General features: G+C 45.0%; 1 protein-coding gene across 19 annotated transcripts in view; it reads right to left on the bottom strand.

Annotated features, from left to right (window-relative positions):
- Positions 1–26471, bottom strand: part of SVIL (supervillin) — a 239797-nt gene that overhangs the window by 98283 nt on the left and 115043 nt on the right. For all 19 annotated transcript variants that reach the window (XR_014242949.1, XM_082386363.1, XM_082386378.1 and 16 more), the window contains one exon: positions 3988–4045. Coding sequence is in view for 12 of the 19 variants with exons in the window: in XM_082386375.1 (XP_082242501.1) it covers positions 3988–4045 (58 nt within the window). In the remaining 7 variants the exon portion in view is untranslated. The remainder of the gene's footprint in view (positions 1–3987; positions 4046–26471) is intronic.

A 26471-nucleotide genomic window follows, 5' to 3' on the forward strand; every position in this document is an offset into this window, starting at 1 on the left:
ATATTATGCACCTCTGTTATTCTGTCTCATGTTATCCTGTTTTCCTATTTACAGAACATATTACAAGTGTCTCATTTTAAATTACTGATTTTTAAGAATATTTTTAAAAAATCAATAAACGTATAGGGAATGAATGAAGGAATGGCTCCAGTAAAATACTTCAAATGTCTAGTATGACTCACTCTGAAGTGTTTTATGTATACATTTTATACACTGTTGATGTGATGGGGCCAAGAGCATTAGAAATACTGAGACTAATTAGAAGGGCGTGTATTTAATAACATCAGTTATAAGCTTGCTTTCTCCCTCCCTTCCTTCCTTTCTTCCTCTCCTTCTTTCTTCCTTAGAATAACATATAATTGGGAAAACATCTCTCCTTATTACCTTTGCCCACCTGGCATGCATGTATGAAAATATGTGTATGTTTGCCCGCTTATGAAGTATTCCATTTTTCAAGTCTCCATCTTCGAGCTGAACTTTTCTTATTGGAATCCACATGGTCATCTTCACGTTTGTTCTTGCTTCTACTGCCTCTCTCTCCTATTTTCACCCAATGGCTGCTAACTTCTGAGGAAGCAGATGAGCAGGTGGAAAGAATAAGGAGGATGGGTCGGAACCAATGGCCCTGACTTAAGATTGTCACAGAGCTGTGACTGACGCGAGATCCCCCAAATTGGGGCTTCCCTGGTGGTGCAGTGGTTGAGAATCTGCCTGCCAATGCAGGGGACACGGGTTCGAGCCCTGGTCTGGGAAGATCCCACATGCCGCGGAGCAACTAGGCCCGTGAGCCACGATTGCTGAGCCTGCGCGTCTGGAGCCTGTGCTCCGCAACAAGAGAGGCCGCGATAGTGAGGCCCGCGCACCACGATGAAGAGTGGCCCCCGCTTGCCGCAACTGGAGAAAGCCCTCGCACAGAAACGAAGACCCAACACAGCCAAAAATAAATAAATTAATTAAAGGTGTCCTTAAAAAAAAAAAAATAGGTGAAGTCTCCAGACCTACATAATAAAATCTTTATTAAAAAAAAAAAAAAAAAAAAAAGATCCCCCAAATCAACGTGAAACCAGGTTTTGAAAAAGGTCACGTCTCTGCCCTGGACTTTCGATACCCGAGGGTACTAGGCAGCAGTGAAAATGCCGGCAAGACACGCTGGTAAAGAAGTCTGGACTCTTCGTGAATGAGTAACCCCTTCTGATCATCACGGCTGGTGAGACACTTACAAAGGCCGCCCCTACCCCAAAGCCCTAACAGCACGTCCTCTTGCTTTTCTGAATCAGAGGCACCCAGAGCAGCATTACCGGTGGGGCCCATCCTCAGCTCACACAACTGGTGACTCCAAACCTAAGCTTCGGATGCTGGGTTGCATTCTTCCTCATCGTCACCCACTCGGGGACCAGGGGTCTCTGCCTGGACAACCTCTGTGGGTCTTGGTGGGTTGCCACAGCTCCAGGTGGGATCCTCTATTTCAGCATGAAACTATCTCTCCATATATAATGAAGACATGCTACAGTCTTCATTTTTTGGAATTATAATTTAAAAAGCTTCTAATATGAAGAAACACCTTTACTATGTCTTATCTACCTTCATCTCCTCTGAAATGCAGCTCACTCTTCATGACTAATCTTTTCATGCTTCTAGCTCTTTCCTTCTGCTTCAGTAATCTAAAAAGAGCTTGCCCTTTGCTTCCATGATAATTTTTTTTTAATGTGTCCCATTAACCTACTTAAATGCCCAGCAGTAGCAACAAGGGGAAATTTTATTAAAGTGAGAGCAGGATATTCTGCTGTTATTACCTTCTATCTTTTACACAATGTGGGACACAGTATTACAATAACTGTTCAGTATCCACACAGTGAAGGGCTCCCTGACATCTGCTCACTCTTCTATTGAAGCTTAAGTTACAAGATAGGGGAGATGAAATCCATTACCTCATATTTTCACCTCTGGTGTCTGGGTGACTAGATTTCTTTGAAGGAGGCAGGTTCTTGTATTTCCAGCCCATTTTACACTTAGGAGCATAGCAAGGGGGCCACTGTTTTAATAGGTGCACGTGAAATAACACCGTTCTAGAACGGCTGTGTCCTCTGAGTCCCTCTCCACTGAAGTCACTGAGCTGCACTCACAGTTCACACTTTTCCTTCCCAACCCCCTTCCTGTTCTTCCATTCTCTTAGTCACTTACCAGGTCTATTACAGCTAAACCGACCTGCTAGGGACGTATCGGGAATGAAGCTGCTGTGGTCTGAATGTCTGTGTTCCCCCAAATCCATAGGTTGAAATCCTGACACCCAAAGGTGATAATATTAGGGGGTGGGGCCTTTGGAAGGTGATTAGGTCATGACGGTGGAGCCCTCATGAATGAGATTAGCGCCCTTATAAAAAGAAACCCAGAGGGCTCCCTGGCCCATTCCACTAAGAGCAGATATAAGAAATCAGGGGCTTCCCTGGTGGCGCAGTGGTTGAGAGTCTGCCTGCCAGTGCAGGGGACACGGGTTCAAGCCCTGGTCTGGGAAGATCCCACATGCCGCGGAGCAACTAGGCCCGTGAGCCACAACTACTGAGCCTGCGTGTCTGGAGCCTGTGCTCCGCAACAAGAGAGGCCGCGACAGTGAGAGGCCCGCGCACCGCGATGAAGAGTGGCTCCCGCTTGCCGCAACTGGAGAAAGCCCTTGCACAGAAACGAAGACCCAACACAGCCAAAAATAAATAAATAAATAAATAATTAAAAAAAAAAAAAAAAAAAAAGAAATCAGCAGTGGGCAACCCAGAAGAGGACCCTCACCCCACCACGGTGCACCCTGATCTTGGACTTCCAGCCTCTGGATGTGAGAAATTAATTTCTATTGTTTATCAGCCACCCAGTCAACGGTAGCCTGAACAAACTAAGACATAAGCCTTAGCTTCTATTAAAAAGATGGCGAAGATGAGAAATACGGGAGATTGTGTCAAGCACTAGAAGAGTGAGATTTCACGAGTCAAGTAAGACAACCTTACTGATAACTCTGCCTCCTCGCCTGACACTAAGATGTGCATGCAATTCATCAAAGCTTTACCCCATCCAGTGCGTTCACAAGGTCAATGCTAACATTTTCAAATGCAGAGCCAGGCTCAGCCTGGCGAGGACAGCAGTGACACAACTGTGTATCCCAATGCTACTGAAATACAAACTTTGTAAGTAAAGAAACGATGTCTTACGTAATACATTAGGAACAAGAGCATCCGAGTGGAATGAGGGGTAGATCTGGGTTGGGTCCTTCCAGCATAATAAAGTGTATGTTGAAAGCCACACCTGGGTGTGTAAGAGATAATTATTTTGTGCCTCTACTTGAAAATCTCAAAACCTGTTAGGGATAGCGATGTACTAGGAGGCATCTGAGATACAGCTGCCTTGTTTGGTACACACTTTAATTTTTGTATTATCTCATATCAGTTATGATGTACTGCATCAGGTAATCAAATTAGCACCCATAATATCCTGCAGCCAATGGAATTGAAGTGCAGAAAGGTTAAGAGACCAGGCAGCAAGAACTCACCTGGACAGAGGGGTGGGTGGATGGGTGGAGGGAGGGAGGTAAGGGGAGAAGAAAGGGTAGAAGGAAGGGAGACAGGGAGGAGGAGCAGGATAGATCCTTTCTTAAAAAATGAAGAGCTCCCTTACTCGAGGGATAGATTGCAAAAAGGACATCCCATGCTTAGAGGCAGGTATGAGACAGAAAAGATAATAGCCCTTGACAAGTGTGTAATTATAGAGATACCAATAGTCGGTTTTGCAAATAGTTCCCATAAAAAGCATTAAATACAAAAAGAATCTTTGCTAGCTGAGTGTACTAAGTCAGCTCGCTTCGCATGTTTTAACAAGTCAAACTCTGGGGAAAAAACATTTTTTTTCAAACATTTAAAACTCATGAATTAGGAATGTAGGAGAATAATTTCAAAAGCTCTTACAAATCTTCAAAACTTAAGATTCCTTGAGCAAAGACTACTTTACCTTGGAACTATTCTTTGACGCGGGAATCCAGCAAGGCTTAAGTTTTTCTTGTTCAAATCTAAGGGGAAAGAAATAATATAAGATTGAAATACCCACACAGTCAGTTAAAACCAAAAAAAAAAAACTCCAATGGGAAAAAAAATTCTTCAGCCTCCCTTTGAGAGCATTTAAGAAAAAGGAAACCATGAACCAGAAATATGAATACAAAAAGGACACCTTTATGAAGCAAATTCCACCACATACATTTTACTTAGGCAAGTTTTTTTGGTTTTGGTTTTGGTTAACAGTAGCCAAGATACTCCATGGGTTAAAAAAAAAAATTCTGACATAGTTCAATGCTTTCATTTAAATTCTCTATGGCTACAAGAGTAACTCAAAGCAATTAAATACTGAAAAACATGGATATTATCCTCAGAAAAAAAAAAAAAAAAAAAGGAGCGAAAAAAATTAAACAATTTTGGTCCAGGTAACCAGGAAGGTTGAAAGTCATCACTGCCTGATATATTTGAGATGCTTTTAAAGAATGCGTGGTGGGGGGCAGGCACATGAGGGGTTGATGAACGGGGGGGCGGGAACACTTCAGCTGTGTTTTTATTGCCTTCATTAAGATCTAAATAATAACGATACATCAAATTGGCCACTTATTTATTTTTGAAGACAAGACATATATTATGTAAAGACAGCTGGTAACAATCCCATCCAGCAAAAACACGCATCGAGTGAGCTGGTTAATGAAAACCAGGCACAGACAAATTTATAGCCAGCTTTGGGTAAGTAATCTGTTTTACAGGTTTTGGCATATAGCAACCGTTTGTCCACCCAGAAAACCACAATTAGACCACTTACAGAAATTCCTTCCCCCAAGGAAATTCCTTTTACTGTTTAATATTTGGGGGCAGAAGCTTGAGGAAAAGGAGGTACAAGATATACCAGATGCCGACATGTCATTAGTCATTAAAATACATCCTGAATCCTGGAATTTGGAAATTCCGACCAACTAGAGAAATACAAAAACACGAAATGTATATTGCCAGTTAAACATCTAGGCTTTTCTGCTAATTACACAAATATCTTTGTGACATGTTTAGAAAAAGAGAACTCAGTTCAAAAAGCTATCAAAGCACAGGGAGATCAGCTCGGTGCTCTGTGTCGACCTAGATGGGTGGGATAGGGAGGGTGGGAGGGAGGTTCAAGAGGGAGGGGATATGGGGATATATGTGTGCATATGACCGATTCACTTTGGTGTACAACAGAACTTAACACAGCATTGTAAAGCAATTATACTCCAATAAAGATGTAAAAAAAAAAAAAAAGCTATCAAATATTGTAGAAGAAAATTCCTGAATCTGATGCCTCAATTGTTCAAATCACTTCCTAATCGTGCATTTGGGCTAGAAAATACTTTTACAGACAATGGCTGAATTCCCAATGTGTCATTCAAGATAACCTAGGCATTTCTTTTTGGTTCAATCAGTGAACTGAATCTGAGATGTCACTTCAGCAGTTACATTGAAAGCACATCTTTTCCTCTGGGCTCAAAAGGAAGCCACTAAAAAGACAACATTCTGTTCCAAACAGTCTCCCATGAAGATTTCGTAAAAAGACAAACACCACTGCCTACTGGAAATAATTCAGTAGATATAACATTTGGTTTAGAAAAATATTTTAGCTAAAGTACAGCACATCCAGAACTTAATCCAAAGTTTGGGCATTCCAATTTAATCTGCAGTGTTTCCTCCATAAAGGCTTTAGTGGTTTAGCAATATCTTTAACTTACAACAGAAAAAAAAAAGTCATGTTTCTCAGCAATCACAAGACAAGCTAACTTATAAAGTCAATGAGACATTTAAGGTATCCTTTGAGAAAACAGAACCGTATAACAGGGGCATCCAAGATAAGACGGACGATGCAAGACAGTCACGATGTTATAAAATAGACACTTCAGTGCATTTTCCATTTCTTTCGCCTTACCTTGTTTCTCAGAGAACTTGAAAGCTCCCGAGTAGCTAGAAATCCCTGGGCTTCTGAACATGGTTGCACACAGAAAGTTCAGGGACAGAGCCTGCTCTACAGCTAATTCTCAACCAGCCACGGCCTGCGGCCCGTCTGAGCAAAACTGGGTTGAGCTTTTCACAGCGCAGGGCTACAGCAATCAGGCACTGGTGTCCTTGAGTGTATAGTAAACGAAAAGCAAGAGACTGCAGGCTAGAAAAGCTCAAACCCCGTAATCAGATTACAAGCAGAATTTAGGCCTGTGGATGCTGAAACAGACTGGATTCCAGGGATGGGACATTTATGAGGTTACTACTTCAAAGCCATGGCTGAATCACAGCTTCTGCTTAGGAGACAATGCTGTAACCTAACTACCATCGGGAGAGTCAGGACAACACCTCCCTGCCTTAAAAATAAACAAACAAATAAAAACAAAACCATACAAAGACTCTCAATGTACTGGGAAGAAGGGAAGACTCCTAAGTATTCCCAGGCCGCTCCGAGTCTGGCTTTGGCTAAGTTCAATGGAATACTTTATCGAACAGGGAGCCAAAATCCCATAGTTAAGAGTTAAGATTATGAACAACATATGAGTGAAATTGTGGGAAAAGAAAAGACAGACATTACTAGAGGTTCAAAAATTTTGAGACAGAGGCTCTTAAGTATTACTTATTCTACTGACACTGTTTATTTTATTTTTTAAAAAAACATTTAAAAATAAATTTATTTATTTATTTGTTTATTTTTGGCTGCGTTGGGTCTTCGCTGCCTCACGCGGGCTTTCTCTAGTTGGGGTGAGCAGGGGTGACTCTTCGTGGTGGTGCGCGGGCTTCTCATTGCGGTGGCTTCTCTTGTTGGGAGCACGGGCTCTAGCTGCACGGGCTTCAGTAGTTGTGGCACGCGGGCTCAGTAGTTGTGGCTCATAGGCTCAGTAGTTGTGGCACACGGGCTTAACTGCTCCCCGGCATGTGGGATCTTCCCGGACCAGGGATCGAACCCGTGTCTCCTGCATTGGCAGGCGGATTCTTAACCACTGCGCCAGCAGGACGTGAGAACTTCAGTTTTGTAGTAAACCCAAACCTGCTTTAAAGACATTTTTTAGAGCAGGTTTGGGTTTACTACAAAAGTGAAGTTCTCACATACTCCCCACCCCACACCCACACAGCCCTCCCCATCATCGACATCCCCCACCAGATGCCACATGTGTTACCAAGGATGAACCTTGGTAACACTGATACATCATAATCATCATAGTTTAACCGCAGGGTTCGCTCTTGGTGTTGTACATTCTATGGGCTTGGACAAACATACAATGACACGTACCCATCATTTTCTCTGCCCTCAAAATCCTCTGTGCTCTGCCTATTCACCTCCCTCCCTTGGAGACCACTGATGTTTTTATGTCTCCATAGTTTTGCCTTTTCCAGAATGTCATATAGTTGGAATCATACAGTATGTAGCCTTTTCAGATAGGCTTCTTTCACTTAGTACGTAGTATGCATTTAAGGGTGCCCCATGTCTTTTCATGGCTTGACAGCTCATTTCTTTTTAGTGCTGAATAGTATTCTGGATTATAACTGGATGTAGCACAGTTTATTTCTCCATTCGCCTACTGAAAGACATCTTGGTTGCTTCCAAGTTTTGGCAATTATGAATAAAGCTGCTCTAAACACCCATTGTAGGTTTCTGCGTAGGCTATACATTTTCAACTCCTTTGGGTAAATACCAAAGAAAGAGTATGATTGCTGGATTATATGGTAAGAGTATGTTTAGTTTTGTAAGAAACTGCCAAAGTGGCTGCACCATCCTGCATTCCTACCAGCAATGACGAGAGTTCTTGTTGTTCTCCATCCTCACCAGCATTGGGTGGTGTCAGTGCTGTGGTTTTGGCCATTCTGATAGGTGTGTAGTGGCATCTTACTGCTGTTTTAATTTCCATTTCCCTGATGACATAGGATGTGGGGCATCTTTTCAAGGGCTTATTTGCCATCTGTATCTATTCCTTGGTGAGGTGTCTTTTCAGGTCTTTGGCCCAAATTTTATTCAGTTGTTTGTTTTCTTATTGTTGAGTTTTAAGAGCTTTTTGTATATTTTGGATAACAGTTCTCTATCAGATGCATCTTTTGCAAATATTTTCTCCCAGTCTGTGGTTTTTCTAATTCTCTTGATATTGTCTTTCCCAGAACCGAAGTTTTTAATTTTAATGATGCTCAGCATATCAATTATTTTTTCATGGATCGTGTCTTTGGTGTTGCATCTAACAAGGCATCACCATACCCAAGGTCATCGAGGTTTTCTCCTAGGTAATCTTCTGGCAGTTTTATAGTTTTGTGTTTTACATTTACGTTTATGATCCATTTTAAGTTATTTTCCATGCCGGGTGTAAGGTCTGTGTCTAGATTCTTTTTTTTTTTTTTTTTTAACATGTGAATGTCCAGTTGTCCCAGAACCACTGGTTGAAGAAACTATGTTTGCTCCACTGTTTTGCTTGGGAGTCTCTGCTCCTTTAAGTAAGACACGACTCCCTGTATTGGCCTGTGTCTCTAATCTTAGGGGCAGTGGTTTGCTCCTCCCAATTCTTAGGGACCCAAGAAGAATTGTAGATTTTTCAGTCTGTTCAGCTTTGTACTTGTTGTTGGGATGAAGTGGTGACTTCCGAGCTCCTTACATGCAGAACCGGAAATGCTGGAGTCTGCTGTTGATTTTTAACTGCAACGTGTAGCTGGTGGGGCTAAGCAGTGATAAGGCAACTCCAAGACAAACACGCGATAATTAGAGACTCTGACCATCTGACAGCCAAAAGGAGCACCGAAGAGAGCCTAGGACGATCGTCTCCTTTACAAGATGAGGAGGAAACAGAGGGCTAGAGAAGCAACTTGTGCTGGGTACACACTTGCTGAGTGATGGAGCCGTAGGGTCCTGAGGGGAGGGGTGGGATCGAGACATGATTTGCCCCCATTCACCACCACCCCCGCCCCGCCAAGGAGGCAGCGACCCTGAGTCTGTCCATCTTTGTATGTTTAGTACTGACACTTACCTGCTGCATAGCTGGCCTGCAGTGAATGTTTGCTGAATGGTCATAGGAAATAATGGAATACTCTTTTCCTAAAGGCTAGAGGTACCATTCTAAAATGATTTGCGTTGTCAATTTATATCCTGCTTTCAAACCAGACTGATTTAAACTGATTTCTAAACGACAAACTTCACTTGGAAAGGAAGACTTATACAGCAAATTCATTAAGGCGCGGCGACGGAAGGCACATTGGCCACTCCATGGGGCAGCAGTGGCATTTGGCATTTTCCCTCTACCGCTGATTACTCCAACTCTCCTAAAGTTGGGATGAAATGGCAAATAGAGCAGGTGAAAAAAACTCAGCAAGGAACAACAGAAGTGCTCTGGATAATCGAAGCGGAAACTTTATCATCAGGCCATGGCTAAAGGAGGATTAAGAAGGCAAAGGAGCTGTAGGAAAAAGAGGAGGGGGGATTGTAGAAGCAACTGATTCTGAAAATGAATAATCAGATAGGATGGAATAATGTGTGTGTTTATAAATAACCCTTGGTAAAGAATTTAATTTATAAAGCACAGTATTTACATTCCTGAAAACTACTCTTCCTATAGTATTCTCAATTAGAATTATCCTAAGTGACTCTAAATGTTTCTTTTGAATTATTATTATGGAATAATTCTGGCTTAAATTTCTTAAATGCAATTCCAGTACAGAATAAAATGAATTTGGATATTCTCTTTAAATTGGCCATGGGATGGATCTTCCTAGGATGGCTTACCTCACCCATCAGTGAGGATACAAAGCACACAGATTTAAATACGGCTTCATGGTTGAAAAGAAAAAGCACAAAAGTCTTTATTAAACTACGGATATGCAACTTGACCTCCTATTTAAGTACCCCATACATACGAAACCAAAAAAAACTACAAAGAAAGCTACATTTTACATCACTAGAAAGTAGCCATGAAATTTTTTCATTCACTCTCCAATAATTAGAAATAATAATAATTATGAATAATAATATAATAATTATATATTTAATAATTGTTATATTATTTTAGGCTGGCTCTTTCACACAGGGAGCTGCAAAGTAGGCAAACGTTTCCTTACATCATTCTGTAGGTGAACATGTTCTACTGATCTGAAGAGAAAGCTGTAAGTTGTGATTGTGATTTTCTTAAATTTCAGGGAGAAGATATCTTAATTTAAAACTGTGATGGTGCTGTACAGTAAGTCCCCTACAAACAAGCGAGTTCTGATCTGAGAATGCGTTCATAAGTCCAATTTGCTTGTAAGTCCAACAAAATTAGCCTCGGTACCCAACTAACACAATCAGCTATATAGTACTGTGCTGTAATAGGTTTATAATACTTCTCACGCAAATAATACATAGAAAGCAAACAAACACAAAAAATAAACATTTTTAATCTCACAGAACAGTACCTTGGAAAGTATAGTAGTGCAGTACAACAGCTGGCATACGGGGGCATGTTTGCATCTTTGAAAGTTCGCAACTTGAACGTTCTTGTGTAGGGGAAGTACTGTATTTCCTTTCCAACAACATCACTGAATCACTGGTGGTGCATGAGACACACACAATTCTCTGCCACTATGTCCACTTAGAAACACTCATCTTTTCCTTTTTCAAAGGACTATAATCTGCAAAACTCAGAAGCAATTCTTTATGGAAGTAAAATATTTTATTGGATGTTTTTGAAGTTTTAATCTTGACATTAAAAAGAAATGAAGCCAATGCTTAAGTTTCCGGTAGATGAGCATGCAGAAAAGCTTTGGCACAAGAGGCATCAATGTGTGAATGGGAGGGGCGGAGGGAGGTCGCCATCGCAGGCCTGGGCACGTCGTGTCACGACGCATGGGTGGTGGCTGGAGGGGCACTAGATGACCAAGAAGGACTGCGGATGGGCCACCAAGATGCCGACGTCCCACAGTGGAATCAGTAAGACAACTGAATCAGGCCTCGGTAAATCCAAAATCTTGGAGTCTGGGAAAACTGGAGCTGAAGAGGCCTTTCTGATCACTTGGCCTTCTTTTTTATTTTTATTTTAGTTTTAAATTTTTAAAAAGTTTTATTGAAGTATAGTTGGCTTATAATGTTGTGTTTGATTTCTGCTGTACAGCAAAGTGATTCAGTTATACACATACATACATTTTTTTTCATATTCTTTTCCATTATGGTTTATCCCAGGATATTGAATATAGTTCCCTGTGCTAGTATATACTAGTATATACTAGTTTGCATCTGCTAAACCCCAAATTCCCAATCCATCCCTCCCCCCTTGGCAACCACCAGTCTGTTCTCCATGTCTGTGAGTCTGTTTCTGTTTAGTAGATAAGTTCATTTGTGTCATATTTTAGGTTCCACGTATAAGTGATATCATATGGTATTTGTCTTTTTCTTTCTGACTTACTTCGCTTTGTTGATAATCTCTTGGTCCATCCATGTTGCTGCAAATGGTATTATTTCATTCTTTTTTATGGCTGAGTAGTATTCCACTGTGTATATATACATACCCCGCATCTTCTTTATCCATTCCTCTGTCGACGGACATTTAGGTTGTTTCCATGTCTTGGCTATTGTAAGTAGAGCTACTACGAACACGGCGGTGCATGTATCTTTTTAAATTACAGTTTTGTCCAGATATATGCTCAGGAGTGGGATTGCAGGATCGTAGGGTAGCTCTGTTTTTAGTTTTTTGAGGACGCTCCATGCTGCTCTCCACACTGGCTGCACCAGTTGACATTCCCACACGTGCCTTTCTTTTTGCACAATGTTAAAGCACTGTCTCAGGATCACACAGCTCATGGTGTGGCAATGCCAGGCTGGAAGTCCACACCCTCTCACTCTCCCCAGGAGAGTCCCACATTAGCCTGGGCACAAAAGAACGGGGGCCACTGCTGTAAACTCGTCCTGGATTGAGGTCATGGTGTCCCCCAGCCCGAGAGCCCAGGTTGCCTTCATTGGCAAAAAGATCAGTGTGACCCCAAGAAGAGGAGGCAAGCCAGCTGCTGGTTGCTTTTTACAAATCTCACGTGATTTCCTGGTCTGGCTTTGGTGCCACAGATGTTCATCAAGACCAGGGCTGACTCCAGACATGAGTAACTAGGCCATATCTGAGACCCAAAGCAAAGACAAGCCAGTGTGCCTGGTGTGGGTGAGTGTCACGAACCAAGCAGGCGGCTGGTAAGTCTCTGATTCCTCCTCCCCTTCCCAAGGCCCTCACCTCATGGCAGAAGGACAAGGTACGGATGTTATTAGCAACTTTGAAGAGTGTATAAAACAATGACTTAGGAATTCTACTTCTGGAAATGCACCCAAGGAAGGAGGAGAAGGATGGTTACCATAGTTGTGTTTATACATGTATAAAGCTGGAACCAGCCCACACAGGGGGACATGGAGAAGAATGGGTAAACAAATCACACAAGAAAACCAGATCTGAAACTCCATTGGTGATTTGAACATTTTTCATGATATGTGAGATACACACACACACAGACCTTATCAGAAAGACAATAAACATCCCAAAGCATTAATTATCTCCCAACTCAGAGATGACTCTCTCCATGTTTTCCCCTCTCCATTTCCAAAGTTTCCACAATAGGCATGAATGACTTCTATAATTACCAAAACAATTAAGTACAAATAAAGATGAAGGTAATAGGTCCTTCTGAGATCCCAAGGCTTAGAAGTGGCCTAAAAATCCAGGGCAAAATCATGATTGGAAGTGTGCCCATGGGCCGATGGCACAAGGTCAAACTGCCCATTTCTTCTAAGCCTACTGTAAGCATTTCTTGGCTATAAATAAAGCTGACCCAGAGATTGGTCAACGCCCTTAATGACATGCAACACAGGCTTTCTCAATCTTGACCCCGGGTGGGCCCTCCTTGAGACTCCTTCTAAAGTCGTCTTGTCTTTCCTAAAATGTGAGGATATTACGGGGAGCATGAATATGAATGCTGGGGGAGAGACAGGAAGAAAAGGTCAAAGATTCTCCAGGGATGTCTCGTAGTGGGAAAACCACGGGAGATGATTCTTGTTGTACAGCTGTGGACAATGTCACTAGGAGGCCAGGTAAGAAGGGTCACCTCCTCCATTGCCAAGGTCAAAAGATACGGTGTCGGATGACAAAGGGTGAAGGTGTTAAACCCTGAGGGAGTGTGCAGCGTGGCCGAGGCTAGACTGAGGAGCCGGGGGTCCTGTGGAGGGTCTGGCTGATGACATTCACGCATCCCCGCGGGACAAGGGGCAGCTGTTCTTTGGGAGTCATCACCATGGTGGACGAAACGGAAACAGAGCCAATGAAAAGGGAAAGAGCCAAATACTCCAACTGGCAACTAGCCATTTTTCTACCATACCCGGTGGGATGATGGGCAGAGGCGGGGAAGACCTGGCCAGCTTGCTGACAGCACGGTGGGGTGGGCGCAGCGCTGAGTGCTCTGGGGCAGCGGTCCCCAACCTTTCTGGCACCGGCGACTGGTTTCGTGGAAGACAATTTTTCCTTGGCCGGAGTCAGGAGGCAATGGTTTCGGGATGATTTGAGCGCATTACATTTATTGTGCACTTTATTTCTATTATTATTACACTGTAATATATAACGAAATAATTATAGAATTCACCACAATGCTGAGAGGAGGCGGTAATGTAGGCGATGGGGAGCGGCTGTGGATACAGATGAAGCTTCGCTCGCTCACCTGCCGCTCACCTCCTGCTGTGCGGCCTGGTTCCTAACAGGCCAGGGACCGCTACCGGTCCGTGACCCGGGGGTTGGGCACCCCTGCTCTAGGGCGCTAACTCATGTGGTCCTCTCTAGGAGATCCTACTAGTATCGCCCCCCTGCAGATGAGAAAACTGAGATACGGTGTGATCTGGGAGAAATATGCAAGCCTAGATTGACCCTTTAAAACGCATCTCTAAAGGCAAAACAGCCATTCACTGGGCAGGCAGCCAAAATAAAATCAAAGAGGGAAATACAAAGGTGAGGTCATGACCCAGCGAGAAAATGATGTGGAGGCGCCCTGAACACTGGGACAAGTTATTTAATCCATGCAGGGATCTACACGCTGAAAAGACCTGCGGGCACAGGGCACAGGGCTGTGCGACGGCACCCTGCGTTTCTTACCGTGCTCCCTGAATTGCAACTGGGGCAGCCCCAGACCACAGGAGAGTGACCTGGAATTTAAGGCAATACAGGCCAGTGTGAAATGGTGACTAACAATTGTCCGAATACACACTATTGTGAGTTATCAGTGCATTTCTAAAATTAAGATGCACCACACGATTTTAATGAAAGCTACCATAAGCTACTAAAGTCGATGGCTGGGCTGACATTCCAAAGTGCAGGATATATTTTTACAGCCTACGAAAGGAGTATTCTGTACGCTAGCAGCAGCTGTAAATGGTATTCTCATTTTCTTTAGTGGATTTTATTTATGTGCGTAGACTCTTAATCTGGGGCAGGATTGCCGGCCATGAGGTAATCCCATCAGCAAGGAGACCGTTTGGGCCCTTTCATTTCCCTTTTATCACATACTGGTTATTCATGCATTCCAGATTCCTCATTTTAGTGTGCATTGTGAAATGCTCTGTAAATTTTGGTTAGTGGAAATATTTAGGGCAAGTCTGCAAATAAAATTTGGTGTTGTGTGATTATGTAAGGTAATTTAATACAGGCCATGTATGCAGAGGTGAAAAAGCAAAAGTACTTTCAACAATAAGAAATATTACCACTCACAGATATTTCTTTATCAGATGTGTTGAAAGAACCATGCCAGTCTTGCTATATTCAAGAATTCTTTTTTAAAGAAAAGGCCTATTGCAATCTCTCAAAAGACTTATTAATGCTTTACATTAAATGTTCAAACAAGTAATGTTAACATCTGTTGTGAGAATTTAATCATTTGAACTTCTGGCCGATTTTGAATCTATAGCTAGTGAATCTTGCTAGAAAACAATCCAACGAGCTTAGAGAGGATAATCAACTGTTTCTCAGAGCAAGAGAAAAATAGACAAAGGTCAGTTTCGTGTTTAAGATATACACTGAAATATACAGACAGTGGAATATTATTCAGCCTTAAAAAATGGCATTCTGACACATGCTATGAACACATGTCATAGATGAACCTTGAAGACCTCACGTTCAATGAAACAAGCCAGACACAAAAGGACAAACCCTGCATGATGCCACAGAGAAGAGGTAAAAGCAGAAGAGTCAAGTTTATGGACACAGAAAGGAGAGTGTGGTCACCAGGAACTAGGGGGAGAGGATGCTGGGAGTTCGTGTTTAATGGAACAAATTCAGTTGGGGAAGAAAGAAAGTCCTGGAGGTGGATGGTGATGATGGCTGTATAACAATGTGAATGTGCTTAAGGCCCCTGAACGGTGCCCTTCAAAATGGTTAAAGTGGGGGGCTTCCCCGGTGGCGCAGTGGTTAAGAATCCGCCTGCCAATGCAGGGGACACAGGTTCGAGCCCTGGTCCGGGAAGATCCCACATGCCGCGGAGCAACCAAGCCCGTGCGCCACAACTACTGAGCCTGCGCTCTAGAGCCCGCAACACAACTACTGAGCCCGTGAGCCACAGCTACTGAGCCCACGTGCCACAACTACTGAAGCCCGAGCACCTACAGCCCGTGCTCTGCAACAAGAGAAGCCACCGCAATGAGAAGCCTGCGCACTGCAACGAAAAAAAGCGGCCCCCGCTTGCCGCAACTAGAGAAAGCCTGCACGCAGCGACGAAGACCCAATGCAGCCAAAAATAAAATTTAAAAAAAGAAAAAAAAAATTATTAAAAAATGGTTAAAGTGGTAAATTTTGTGTTATGTATATTTTACCACAATTTAAAAAAACGTACACTGTAGGTAAAGCAGACAGACAGACACAAAATGTAGGCAGGTGCTGAACATCCAGGGCGCAGTTCCCCTGAAGGGCAGGGGACCAAAGACGGATGCTGACCCGGGTCGGGTAGACACCAAGGAAGTTTCTGACCTGTTAGGGCACCAACACACAAAGGGTCCTTACGTGGCGATGTGATGAATAAACAGACACTTAGGTGTTTACTGTATAAAACCTGAAGCTATCTCCTAGAACATCATAAGGTGCAGACACCCTTTCTTTAGAGCAGCAGGGGCCCAAGCCCCATCTCACTGAGGGGGATACCCCGTCACGGGGAAGGACGCAGACATGATTACAATGATCCAGGGAAGTCGGAGAACGCCAGTCGCTCAATACTCACTAGTGGATGGTTTTCACATGAACAGAAAGCTAGGAAATACTGAATCATCAGATAGGAGAATTTTTTACGAGTCTAAAAATCCAGATGGCAGACAAGTAAACATGTAAAATCGCTGTTGATATCTGATAGATCCTAACTGTTCAGAGTTATGCCGGAGTGATTGGAAGGAAACAGCTCTGAGTAAAAGAATTTCTGGGCTTCCTTGTCCTCAGAAGGGCATCTTAATAAAAGCAATGCCATGGCCACCTCCACAACAATACTCAGTGTGAAAACCCAAGAAAAATGCAGCAATCTGCCATTCCCAGTGCAGTTTCCCAAAGGTTATGTTACCTGGTACACCAAAGACCTTACCTAGAGTCTCAAAACAGGTTCCAAAGCATTTGCTGGTTGATTGGGGCCGGGGGGAAGAGGGATGTCAGTGACACCTGACCGTTCACGGTGGTTTTTCCCTTGGGCAACAGTCACCGAGAAAGCAGATCCTGTGCTCACAAATTGAGTGGCAATGGAAGGTCATGACAAAGATGTCGAAGACGTATTCTACTCTGCTCGCAGAAATGACTAAAGATATATTTACACTTCTGAGTCAGTTTCACACCTGATAAAAGGCAAATGATGCCAAACGTGGGTGCCCCTCAGAGTCATGTGGGGTGCTTGTTAAAAATGAAGGCCCTCCTCCCTTCCCTGGAGGTCCAGTGGTTAAGACTCTGTGCTTCCGGGACTTCCCTGGTGGCGCAGTGGTTAAGAATCCGCCTGCCAATGCAGGGGACACGGGTTCGAGCCCTGGTCCGGGAAGATCCCACATGCTGTGGAGCAACTAAGCCCGTGTGCCACAACTACTGAGCCTGCGCTCTAGAGCCCGCAAGCCACAACTACTGAGCCCGCGTACCACAACTACTGAAGCCCGCGTGCCTAGAGCCCGTGCTCTGCAACAAGAGAAGCCACTGCAATGAGAAGCCCACACACTGCAACGAAGAGGAGCCCCCCGCTCGCCGCAACTAGAGAAAGCCTGTGCGCAGCAACGAAGACCCAATGCAGCCAAAAATAAATAAATAAATAAATAATCTTAAAAAAAAAAAGTCTCTGTGCTTCCAATGCAGGGGGAGCGGGTTCGATCCCTGGTCAGGGAACTAGGATCCCACATGCTGCGTGCTGTAGCCAAAAAACTTTAAAAAAGAAAAAAGTATATAACAGAGCTGTAATTATATTTTAAATTTATTTATTTATTTATTTATTTATTTTTTGGCTGTGTTGGGTCTTCGTTTCTGTGCGAGGGTTTTCTCCAGTTGCGGCAAGTGGGGGCCACTCTTCATCGCGGTGCGCGGGCCTCTCACTATTGCGGCCTCTCTTGTTGCGGAGCACAGGCTCCAGACGCGCAGGCTCAGTAGTTGTGGCTCACGGGCCCAGCCGCTCTGCGGCATGTGGGATCTTCCCGGACCAGGGCTCGAACCCGTGTTCCCTGCATTGGCAGGCGGATTCTCAACCACTGCGCCACCAGGGAAGCCCTGTAATTTAATTATATTTTAAGAAAATAAAATGAACGTCCCCCTGCCACAGATGATTCTGAGATGGTCGAAAGTTCGAAAACCACTGGTCCACGCGACTTGTGATGTGAGGAAATAGAATCAGAGGATGAGTTTGATGAAGGAAGGCTTCTCTACGGTGACTGGTGAGCCTTATGAGTGGCGAGGAGAGGGCTGGACGTGGCAGGAGGAGGAGGGGACAAAAGCATGAGAAATGGGATGAGAACAATGGTTAAAGGAGGTGTGAGCTTCAATGGGGCCCCATCCAGGAGCTGAGAGCGGGCCCGACCAGGCCATGCAGAGGTAGGGGTGGCAACGGAGAGCCTCCTGGATTGGGGTCGGGGAACACATGTGCTGTGAAGAAACATGCGAGCTGCCACTGAAGCCCAAGCAGAAAAAGAAATGTCGGGTCCCCTTCACACCCGGACACCAAGCTGAAATGTCACACTGCATGGTCTGCAGGTGGTGAGAGAACAAACCCTCTCTCAGGAACAGAGAGGGGCCGACATCTCCTAACATGCGGCCTGTGTGCCTCTTAGCATTTCAGCCTCTGAACTGGGGCTGCAGACAGTGAAATGCAGAAGCTTCTACAAACCACATTCTGGGGATTAAGCACCTCAGGACTGTGACCCCTCCCCAACCTGGTTGCCCACGGCGCTCCTGGGGCTTGGTCTCCGCTGGACGTGACCAGCCGGCCTTCACGTCCCGGCCACTTGAAGCCGGTGAGACAGACGTCTTTAGACCTCTGGACCCATCTCTTCTCACACAGGATTCGCTGAGCAACTACTAGAGGTCAGGCACGAGGGCGTCGGTACCGTGAAGCAGTTCACGGTCTGGATGAGGAAATCACCTAACACATCAAGGGTGGATGCTTGTACCTGGCACCACAGTCCTTTCCCGCCTGGCATCTCTGACTCTTTGCAAGCTTCCCTGCTTCTTCCATTACTCCCATCAAGGACGTGTATTTGTCTTCCCAGGTACGCTACTCTTCCTGGGTCTAATGAGAGGACGTTCCACGAGCTTTAGACCGACCGAGAGCACAAGTAGAACGGAGGGAAAACAGTGCAGGGGTCCTGCAGGGACTCAGTCCCCGTAACAGAGAACCGCCGACTCCGCCGTCCTCCTCTCGGCCTTCCAACCGCCCAGTGACACGAGCTGAAGCATTTCAGCTGTGACGGTGCATGTCAACAAGCATGTAACTGCAGAGTCCTAGACAAGTATAAATTATCATATGACTTTCTACATTTATACTGATTCGGAGTGAAATATTTATTGTGGCTCCACCGTAGCTAATCACTTACCGAGGTGATTAAGGAATAATCAAACACAGTTGGTTAAAGCAGTATAATCGATTTGAGTCAGTGATTAAGTCATTTTCCTCTTCTTTGAAAAAGGCAACACTTTCACTTTCCAAAAACAGTGACTATGCCTCAAAATCAAACACCCATTTATCATTAAAGCTATATCGATATATTTTAAAATCAAATGGGAAAACTCAGTTGCCCACCCGCTAGAATTCTAACTTCCACATTCAACGTAACTAGGATGTCAAAGCTTCAAGCAATAGTCTTGGAACTTACGACGCAGTAGACTTTTGCGGCTTCTAATACACAGCCTCACATTGCACGTTCTTACGGGAAGCCTCTTCCCTTCTCCCGACACGTCTGTGGGGCATACAGGAAACATCCCCACCTGAGAGACTCCTCTGCTCCTTCTCGTCCTGGACACAGTTCACCTTTTTCTCTTTAAAATTTGAAGTGCAATATATACAATGGAGTATTAGCCGTAAAAAGAAACAAAATTGAGTTATTTGTACTGAGCTGGACGGACCTAGAGTCTGTCCTACAGAGTGAAGTAAGTCAGAAAGAGAAAAACAAATACCGTATGCTAACACATATATATGGAATCTAAAAAAAAATTGTTCTGATGAACCTAGGGGTAAGACGGGAATAAAGACGCAGATGTAGAGAATGGACTTGAGGACACGGGGAGGGGGAAGGGTAAGCTGGGACGAAGTGAGAGAGTGGCATGGACATATATACACTACCAAATGTAAAATAGATAGCTAGTGGGAAGCAGCCGCATAGCACAGGGAGATCAGCTTGGTGCTCTGTGACCACCGAGAGGGGTGGGATAGGGAGGGTGGGAGGGAGACTCAAGAGGGAGGGGATACGGGGATATATGTATGCATATAGCTGATTCACTTTGTTATACAGCAGAAACCAACACACCATTGTAAAGCAATTATACTCCAAAAAAGATGTTAAAAAAAAAAATTGAAGTGCAATCATTTTCGCCCTGGCCAGTGAGCTTTGCATCGAGTCCCAGGGTCTTATAACGTCCCGGCAGAGCTCAGCACCAAGCTAACAGGTCCCTTTTTGAAGAGGTCAGAGGTTTATGTATTAAGAAAAGTATCTCAAAGCCACAGCCCATGCCTTGGGGGACCAATCAGCTAAGCAGTCCACAGAGATGGAAATGGACACTTTAAACAGGAAAAGAAAAGAAAAAAAGGATTTCTTTAACAGGAGGGGGAAAGTCATTCACCCTTTTCCTGAACGACAAGAAGCAGAGGTAAGTCGTAGAAAGGACGATAACAAGGTCAAACACGCCCTCTCCCCCTGTGGTGAAAGTCCACACACAGGAGCCGAATCCGACTGACCCCGGGGGAGGAGAGTCCCTCGTTCACAGACGCAGCCGGTGAGCTTCGCTACCACAAGGTCTCCGGAGGGAGTCACCTGAGCAGGGGATGGGGCAGCTGCAACACCTGCTGTAGGTGCCTTCCTTCTTGGTGGGTGGTCCAGTGTCTGCACCAGGTGCAGACGGGAGAGAAGGAACCGGCTGAGACCAGAGACATGAACTTGAACTCTCCTCTGGCCAATCCTGTCCCTCCCCCCGTCCCCCACAGCTCTGGTTCACCAGCTGCTTTAACTCAAGAACGTGTGACACCTGAACGAAAGTTTCAGTATAGAAAAGTGCCGTCTTCCCTAGTTTCTAGCTACCGCATCCAGTTTTGGGAAAAGCAAACAAAAAAAAAAAATGCAAAAGAGAAAAAGAGGGACTCAGCCTAAGAAATTCAATCAAGTTAGATATTTCCGTTGGACGCTGATCTGTGGCTACCATCCACTGAGGCTCACAAGACCTTATTACTGAACAGGACAAAGAAGGTGTAAGAAACGCCATTTGGAGAGAAATTTACATGGAGAGGTCATTTCAGAGCTTGTCAGTCACACCCGCATTTTACAGGGAGCAATGGACGCGCCCGGTCCAAGGTCCTACGCCCATTTGTGGCAGCCCTCGAACTCAGGTCCCCTGCTCCCAGGACTCTCCTTTGCTCGGTGCCACCTTGCTGCCCGGTGACAGCTCCCCGCACATGACCTCACCCCTAGAAAGACTTACTATAAAACGCCACCAAGATTCTGACTTGCCAGAACATCCTGGCCTAAAAGGAAACCGTTAAACATTTCCTGGTTAAGTCCATATTTCATCAAATAAGTCCTGACACAGGACTTGACAGTACAAGCTACACAGTAAGTAGAGCGCTAGGAAAACGAGCTATGCCCCTCTGTCCTTTGGGAAGTCACCTCCTCTTTTCCAGCCGCACCATAAAGTGTGTCTGCCAAGGAGCATGCCTATTCTGGCATCACTGCACCAGAATTAATTGAGCAGTACTAGGCCACGTCTCCAGGGTTTGGGCTCCTTACAGGACGCAAGCCCACTGCCGCCCGCTGTGCTGGCCTGTCCCCAGGCGCCAGCCTTCTTGGTCTGCCAGTCTGCCTAATAAGGCCATGTGCAAGTTGACGGGCTGGCTGGCTTTTAGGTCACCTACTGCTCACCGTACAAACTTGAGGCTCACAAGCAAAGCCAGAGCCTACCTTTGGGCAGACAAAGGGTTACCCTTTGCCAAAGCTCTTAAAAGCCTGCCCAGTTGGTCCATTTACATAATAATAGAGCCGGCTGCAGAGTCTGCCAGACTCCAGATCTGAGGGCTTTCTGGGCTAAAGGAACTTCAGCTGGGGCCTGGAGCCAGGGAGGCTGTGCAAGGGAAACCTCTTTGCCTCTGCCTTCCCTGGGCCCCTCCGGGCTCCATCAGAGAGCGCGCACCGTCTGGCTTTGGAGCAACCTATGTGGCGTGCATCCTGACTCCCACAGAAGCCCCGACTTCAACAACAGCTGCTGACTGTCTCCAAATAGGTTGCGTGTCCTGGGTCCTTAAAAGGGGGTCAGTGGGTCAGGTGTAGGAACAACGCTTAGCATTCCGGAAAATAAACTTCTGTATTTTCAAATCAAGAGGTTGCGCTGTCAGCCAAACCACGCCTGAATACGAGCACTCCTCACTTCCCTTTCTGCTCCGGTCTGGGCGCCTTGGACTCTTACGCATACAAGGACGAGACCGTGTCTGTGTGATTAATGACAGCACGTTAACCCGCGGCTCCAATTTCCTTTTGCTTTTAGCTATCGGTCTGTCCTTCAGAAGGGGGTCCACCTGCTGGGTCACCCAAATCTGATACGTCCCCACAGAGTTTCCAACGCTACCAGAGTTCCGAGTTTCACCAGTGGACTGCCGATGCGAGATAGAGGGGTCAGGGAGCAGGAAACAGCAAACCTGGAGGACGGGCCCCCCCCCCCCAAGCACTCGTTCACATGTGAAGCCACATATACAGCCAGGATGCTGATGGATTACGGCAAAGACCACCACTAACCGGACATCCACATCCTTCCGCCCTCCCCCTTGTGCTCACGTCCAACGGGAACTTTTTCCCTGTGAACCTGGGCTCCTTTTGAATGGCTCAGAGCCCCAGTGAACACAGAGCAGCCATCCTTTTGCTTCTCACAGGCATGGAGTTTGGAGAGGCTGAAACCAGAGTCACGAGAAACGGAGGAGCTAAGGCCTCGTCCATGCTAAAGTGCTGGGCATGTAAATATCAGATCAAGTTCTGGTTTCCATGAATCCGGCGTTTCCCTATTCAGTCCCCGGGGGGGATTCTCTAATAGAGATATTAGGAAATTCCTGTCTAGATATTCCTGGCAAAGAGCAAGAGGGTGAGAAGGGTGATACTGAAGACCGAAAGCTCGGGAACAGCCTTGGAAAGCAGAGTTTACAAAAGGACCGTTCCACCCCCCAATCTGGCCCTAACCTGCCTCTGCCCTCCTCACAACCTGGACTCTGAAGGGACTGGCTCGCTCTCTCCTTTATGGCCTTGCAATTAGGCAAAGTAGGGGAGGACCAGGCGGGGCCAGAGCCTGGCGGGGCGGAGAGCTGCTCTTGGACCCCCGTCACCCCTGGAAAGGGAAGGCAGCCCGAGCTGGCAACCCCTGAACCGCTTGGCTTTTGCGATCACTTTACTCCCGTGAAGCTTAATTCCCATCATTTAAGGCCCAGTGAGAGAGCCCGTCGGGGAGCACTGCTCCTCCCACCCCCCTCCTCCTTCCAGCTCCGTGGCTGTTTGATTCCGAATCAGCCCTCCACCAGGGACGAGGCCATGAAAAGAAAAAAGGCGAGAGGCCTTAGCTACCGGCCACAAGCTCTGTCCACCGAGACCCCTTGTGGGGAGGAAGGACGCTGCAGCAGGAGGCTGGGGTGGCCTGGATCCACCCTGCAAAAGATTAGGAGGCCAAACCTCAGGACGGTCGGAACGACAAACTGAAGACGGGGGGGGAGAAAAAAAAAAAAAAAGAATAAATTTCGCAAATAATCAGCCATGACTACTGAGCCAATCCCAAGATTATGCTCATTAAATGTAAGGTCATAATAAGAGAAAATTCCTCCCTCCCAGTCCCTGTGACCCCGTCCTTAACAGTGGAGATACTCCCTGACCTCGCCTCCCATGGGCGTTTCTGTCTTAAGCAGGGTTGTCCAACGGGTTTCCGCACAAGAGATCTATTCACAGACTTGACTATGTTAGGCGAGCAACTGACACTCAGTTTTGAAGGTATATATTCAGTCAACAGCCATTTAGCAGAACTAGAACCACTGCATTTCCCCCCTGAAATCAGCAGATGATGGATTTTTATCAGATCTTTTCCTGTTCAGAAGAGGAAAGAACGTTCTATTTAACATGTGCATTACAGCTGTTTTGCTATTAGACCATATATGCAGTTTGATTGGGTGGCAGAAAGTGATTTGAAAATGATTAAGCACTAAAGCTTCACTTGCTACCTTTTCATAAAATACTTTATTTTTAAGCACATAATCAGACTCTTTTTATGGATATGTTTTTAACCTGGGCACATGCTTACCCTGTGTTCAGCTTAAAATACGCTGATATAGCTTTAAATCTCTTCCTGCAGTACTGATTTAATAGTCACAGTGACCCACATTCACAAGTATTAGCTCAAGTACTCACCTCTCTTTTTAAAGATGTCACTGACACTGGATTCCTTAACTGCACTATGTCGCCCCCTAGTGGCGCAAAGGAGTTGATGCACTTTCCCAAGTCAATTTTACAAACACCACTCTTCGTGGAAAGCCTCAAGTCAGGAAAATTTTGTTTAGAGCAGCTTTACTGTCTCTAAGATATGGAAGGCTTAAATGTTAGCAAATTATTTCATTCAATTACTCAACAAATATGCATTGAGCACCCTATAGACCAAGCCCTGTTCTGGAGGATACAGTGAGAAGATTCCGTTCTAGCAATAAACAACTAAAACAAAGGTCTGACATAATGTCCCACATGCCCAGTGGCCTTTTATTTTAATGTACATGAAACATATGTTATGTGACCTAAATATCAAATACTCTGAAATGCTACTGGTTTTGTATTGCAGGTTCAACTCCTGGACTGTCCTTCCCACCTGCTTTTACCTCCCTTCTTCCCAGGCAGGCCCAGAACTTTCCACCTGTGCCCTCAATAAGTATCTGCTGAAGGAAGTGACTGTGGCCTGTAAGTACCCATGCAATCCAAACTAACAAGGCTTCATGATCAGCTGAATAAAAGGGCTTTCACTGCTTCCAGTTGTCCTTATTATCAACTAAAATACTGAGAGTTATAAAGCTGAGGTAGTCTCATAAAAAAGTAACAGGTCTAATGCAATAATATACCACAATCATATATTCTTTGGTAGATAAACATTGCAATGCTGGGAACATTGTATTCAGAATCTCACATCTGATGAAACAATAATCATAAATTCCAAAGCTGCAGATGCTATTGTTTTATTCCTTCCATCCCTCCTCTTTTTTTAAGCTGGCAGTGTCAGAACGAATGGTCCTAAATGTGTGAGTTCTTACAGAATGTGGGAACGTTGGGTGTTACAGGACACACCAGGGCAGCAGAGGGCACGCTGATGCCACTCTGAAACCCAGGTCTTGGCTGTGTGAAGCCCACGCTGACACGGGGTCTTACGCAGCCGCATGTGGGGAAACCCAGCGCCCTCCCGGTGGCTGATGACATCAGCCCTGGGCCCAGAGGGGGGATGGGCAGGGTACCTGGCACACCACCCATCTCTCTGCTCCTTTACACCAGTCCTAGGCATCACGCTAATGCTCAGGCGTGTTAAGAGGTTTCTTGGAAACAATGCTCATGTTTCTAAGTGCCTAAGTGTCACAGACACATACTCTATTTTTCAACCTATTACGTATCTTCAAACAAGAAAATAAAGCCACTTGACTATTTCACAAGGAGAGTCCCTTAGGAGCATAAACTCTCACAAAAGCTGACTACAGGGGGATTCTCACTTCTGTCGAAATCCTACCTAAACTAACCCTAACCCTAACCCTAAGCTGTTCAGCTTCTCGTTGCCAAGATGATTCCAGTTAAGGGTGAGGATGCAGATTTCAACGTCAAGGGGTCCACAGTTCCATCTCTGACACTTATGCAGGAAGGTGGTAGTTTGCAAGACCTAACATGTGATCCAAATTAAACACACACACAGACAACCACTGTTAAAATACATAAAGTGAGTTTTGTTGGGTAAAATGTTGTCTTGGAAAAAATAGCCAAGTTGATTTTCAAGCAAAATCTGTGTGACAATCACACTGGAAGTCCAAACAAACTTCAAATAATTTACTTAAATGTTTCTTTCATGGCTAAGGCCTAGGTTAAACTTCATTCTACTCACTTTAGATTCTACCTCATTTTTTACGGCTATAAAAGGGGTGGCTGGAAATACGTTGAATTTCAACTCAGTGTCTACCTTGAAAGCAAAAAATATCCAAGGTTTTAAACGACTGATTTGTTAAACTGAAATTTTAAATAAAAGCAGGACTTTGGATATTTGAGGTCACATTGAAAGTTATCAAGTATGGTGATCCAGGCTTAAACATATCTGAAGATTATTTAACCTGTGTTATGGTTACAGTTTTCGATCACAGCCGTGCTAATATCCGTATAGTTAGAGGCACTTGCGAAAAAGGAGGGGTTCTGTAATTTTAAACTAAAACTGTTTTACGAGGCAACGTCTTAGAACAATTTCACACTATTTTAAAAGTACAAACCAGGCACACATTGTCCCCTGGTCCCCTGTGGGCTCTGCTGGGAGCCGATGGCAGCTGGAAGTAAACTGGTAAGTGCCTGAAGCTGGTCCTGAAACCTTTCCATGAAGAATACAGGCTTCTGTCCCTGAAATTCCCAAAATATTTCGACTGGCAACCTGAGGGCTTCATCTCACGCTCCTCCTGCCCTCCAGGAAGACCCCAGGCCAAGGGGAGCCATCCAGGGGGTCCCGGTTACCTGCCCATCAGACTGAGGTCCTCAGAAACCAGGCTGTCTTCACT

Source organism: Balaenoptera borealis (assembly GCF_965194805.1).
Source record: "Balaenoptera borealis genome assembly, chromosome: 3".
Classification (NCBI taxonomy): Eukaryota; Metazoa; Chordata; class Mammalia; order Artiodactyla; family Balaenopteridae; genus Balaenoptera; species Balaenoptera borealis.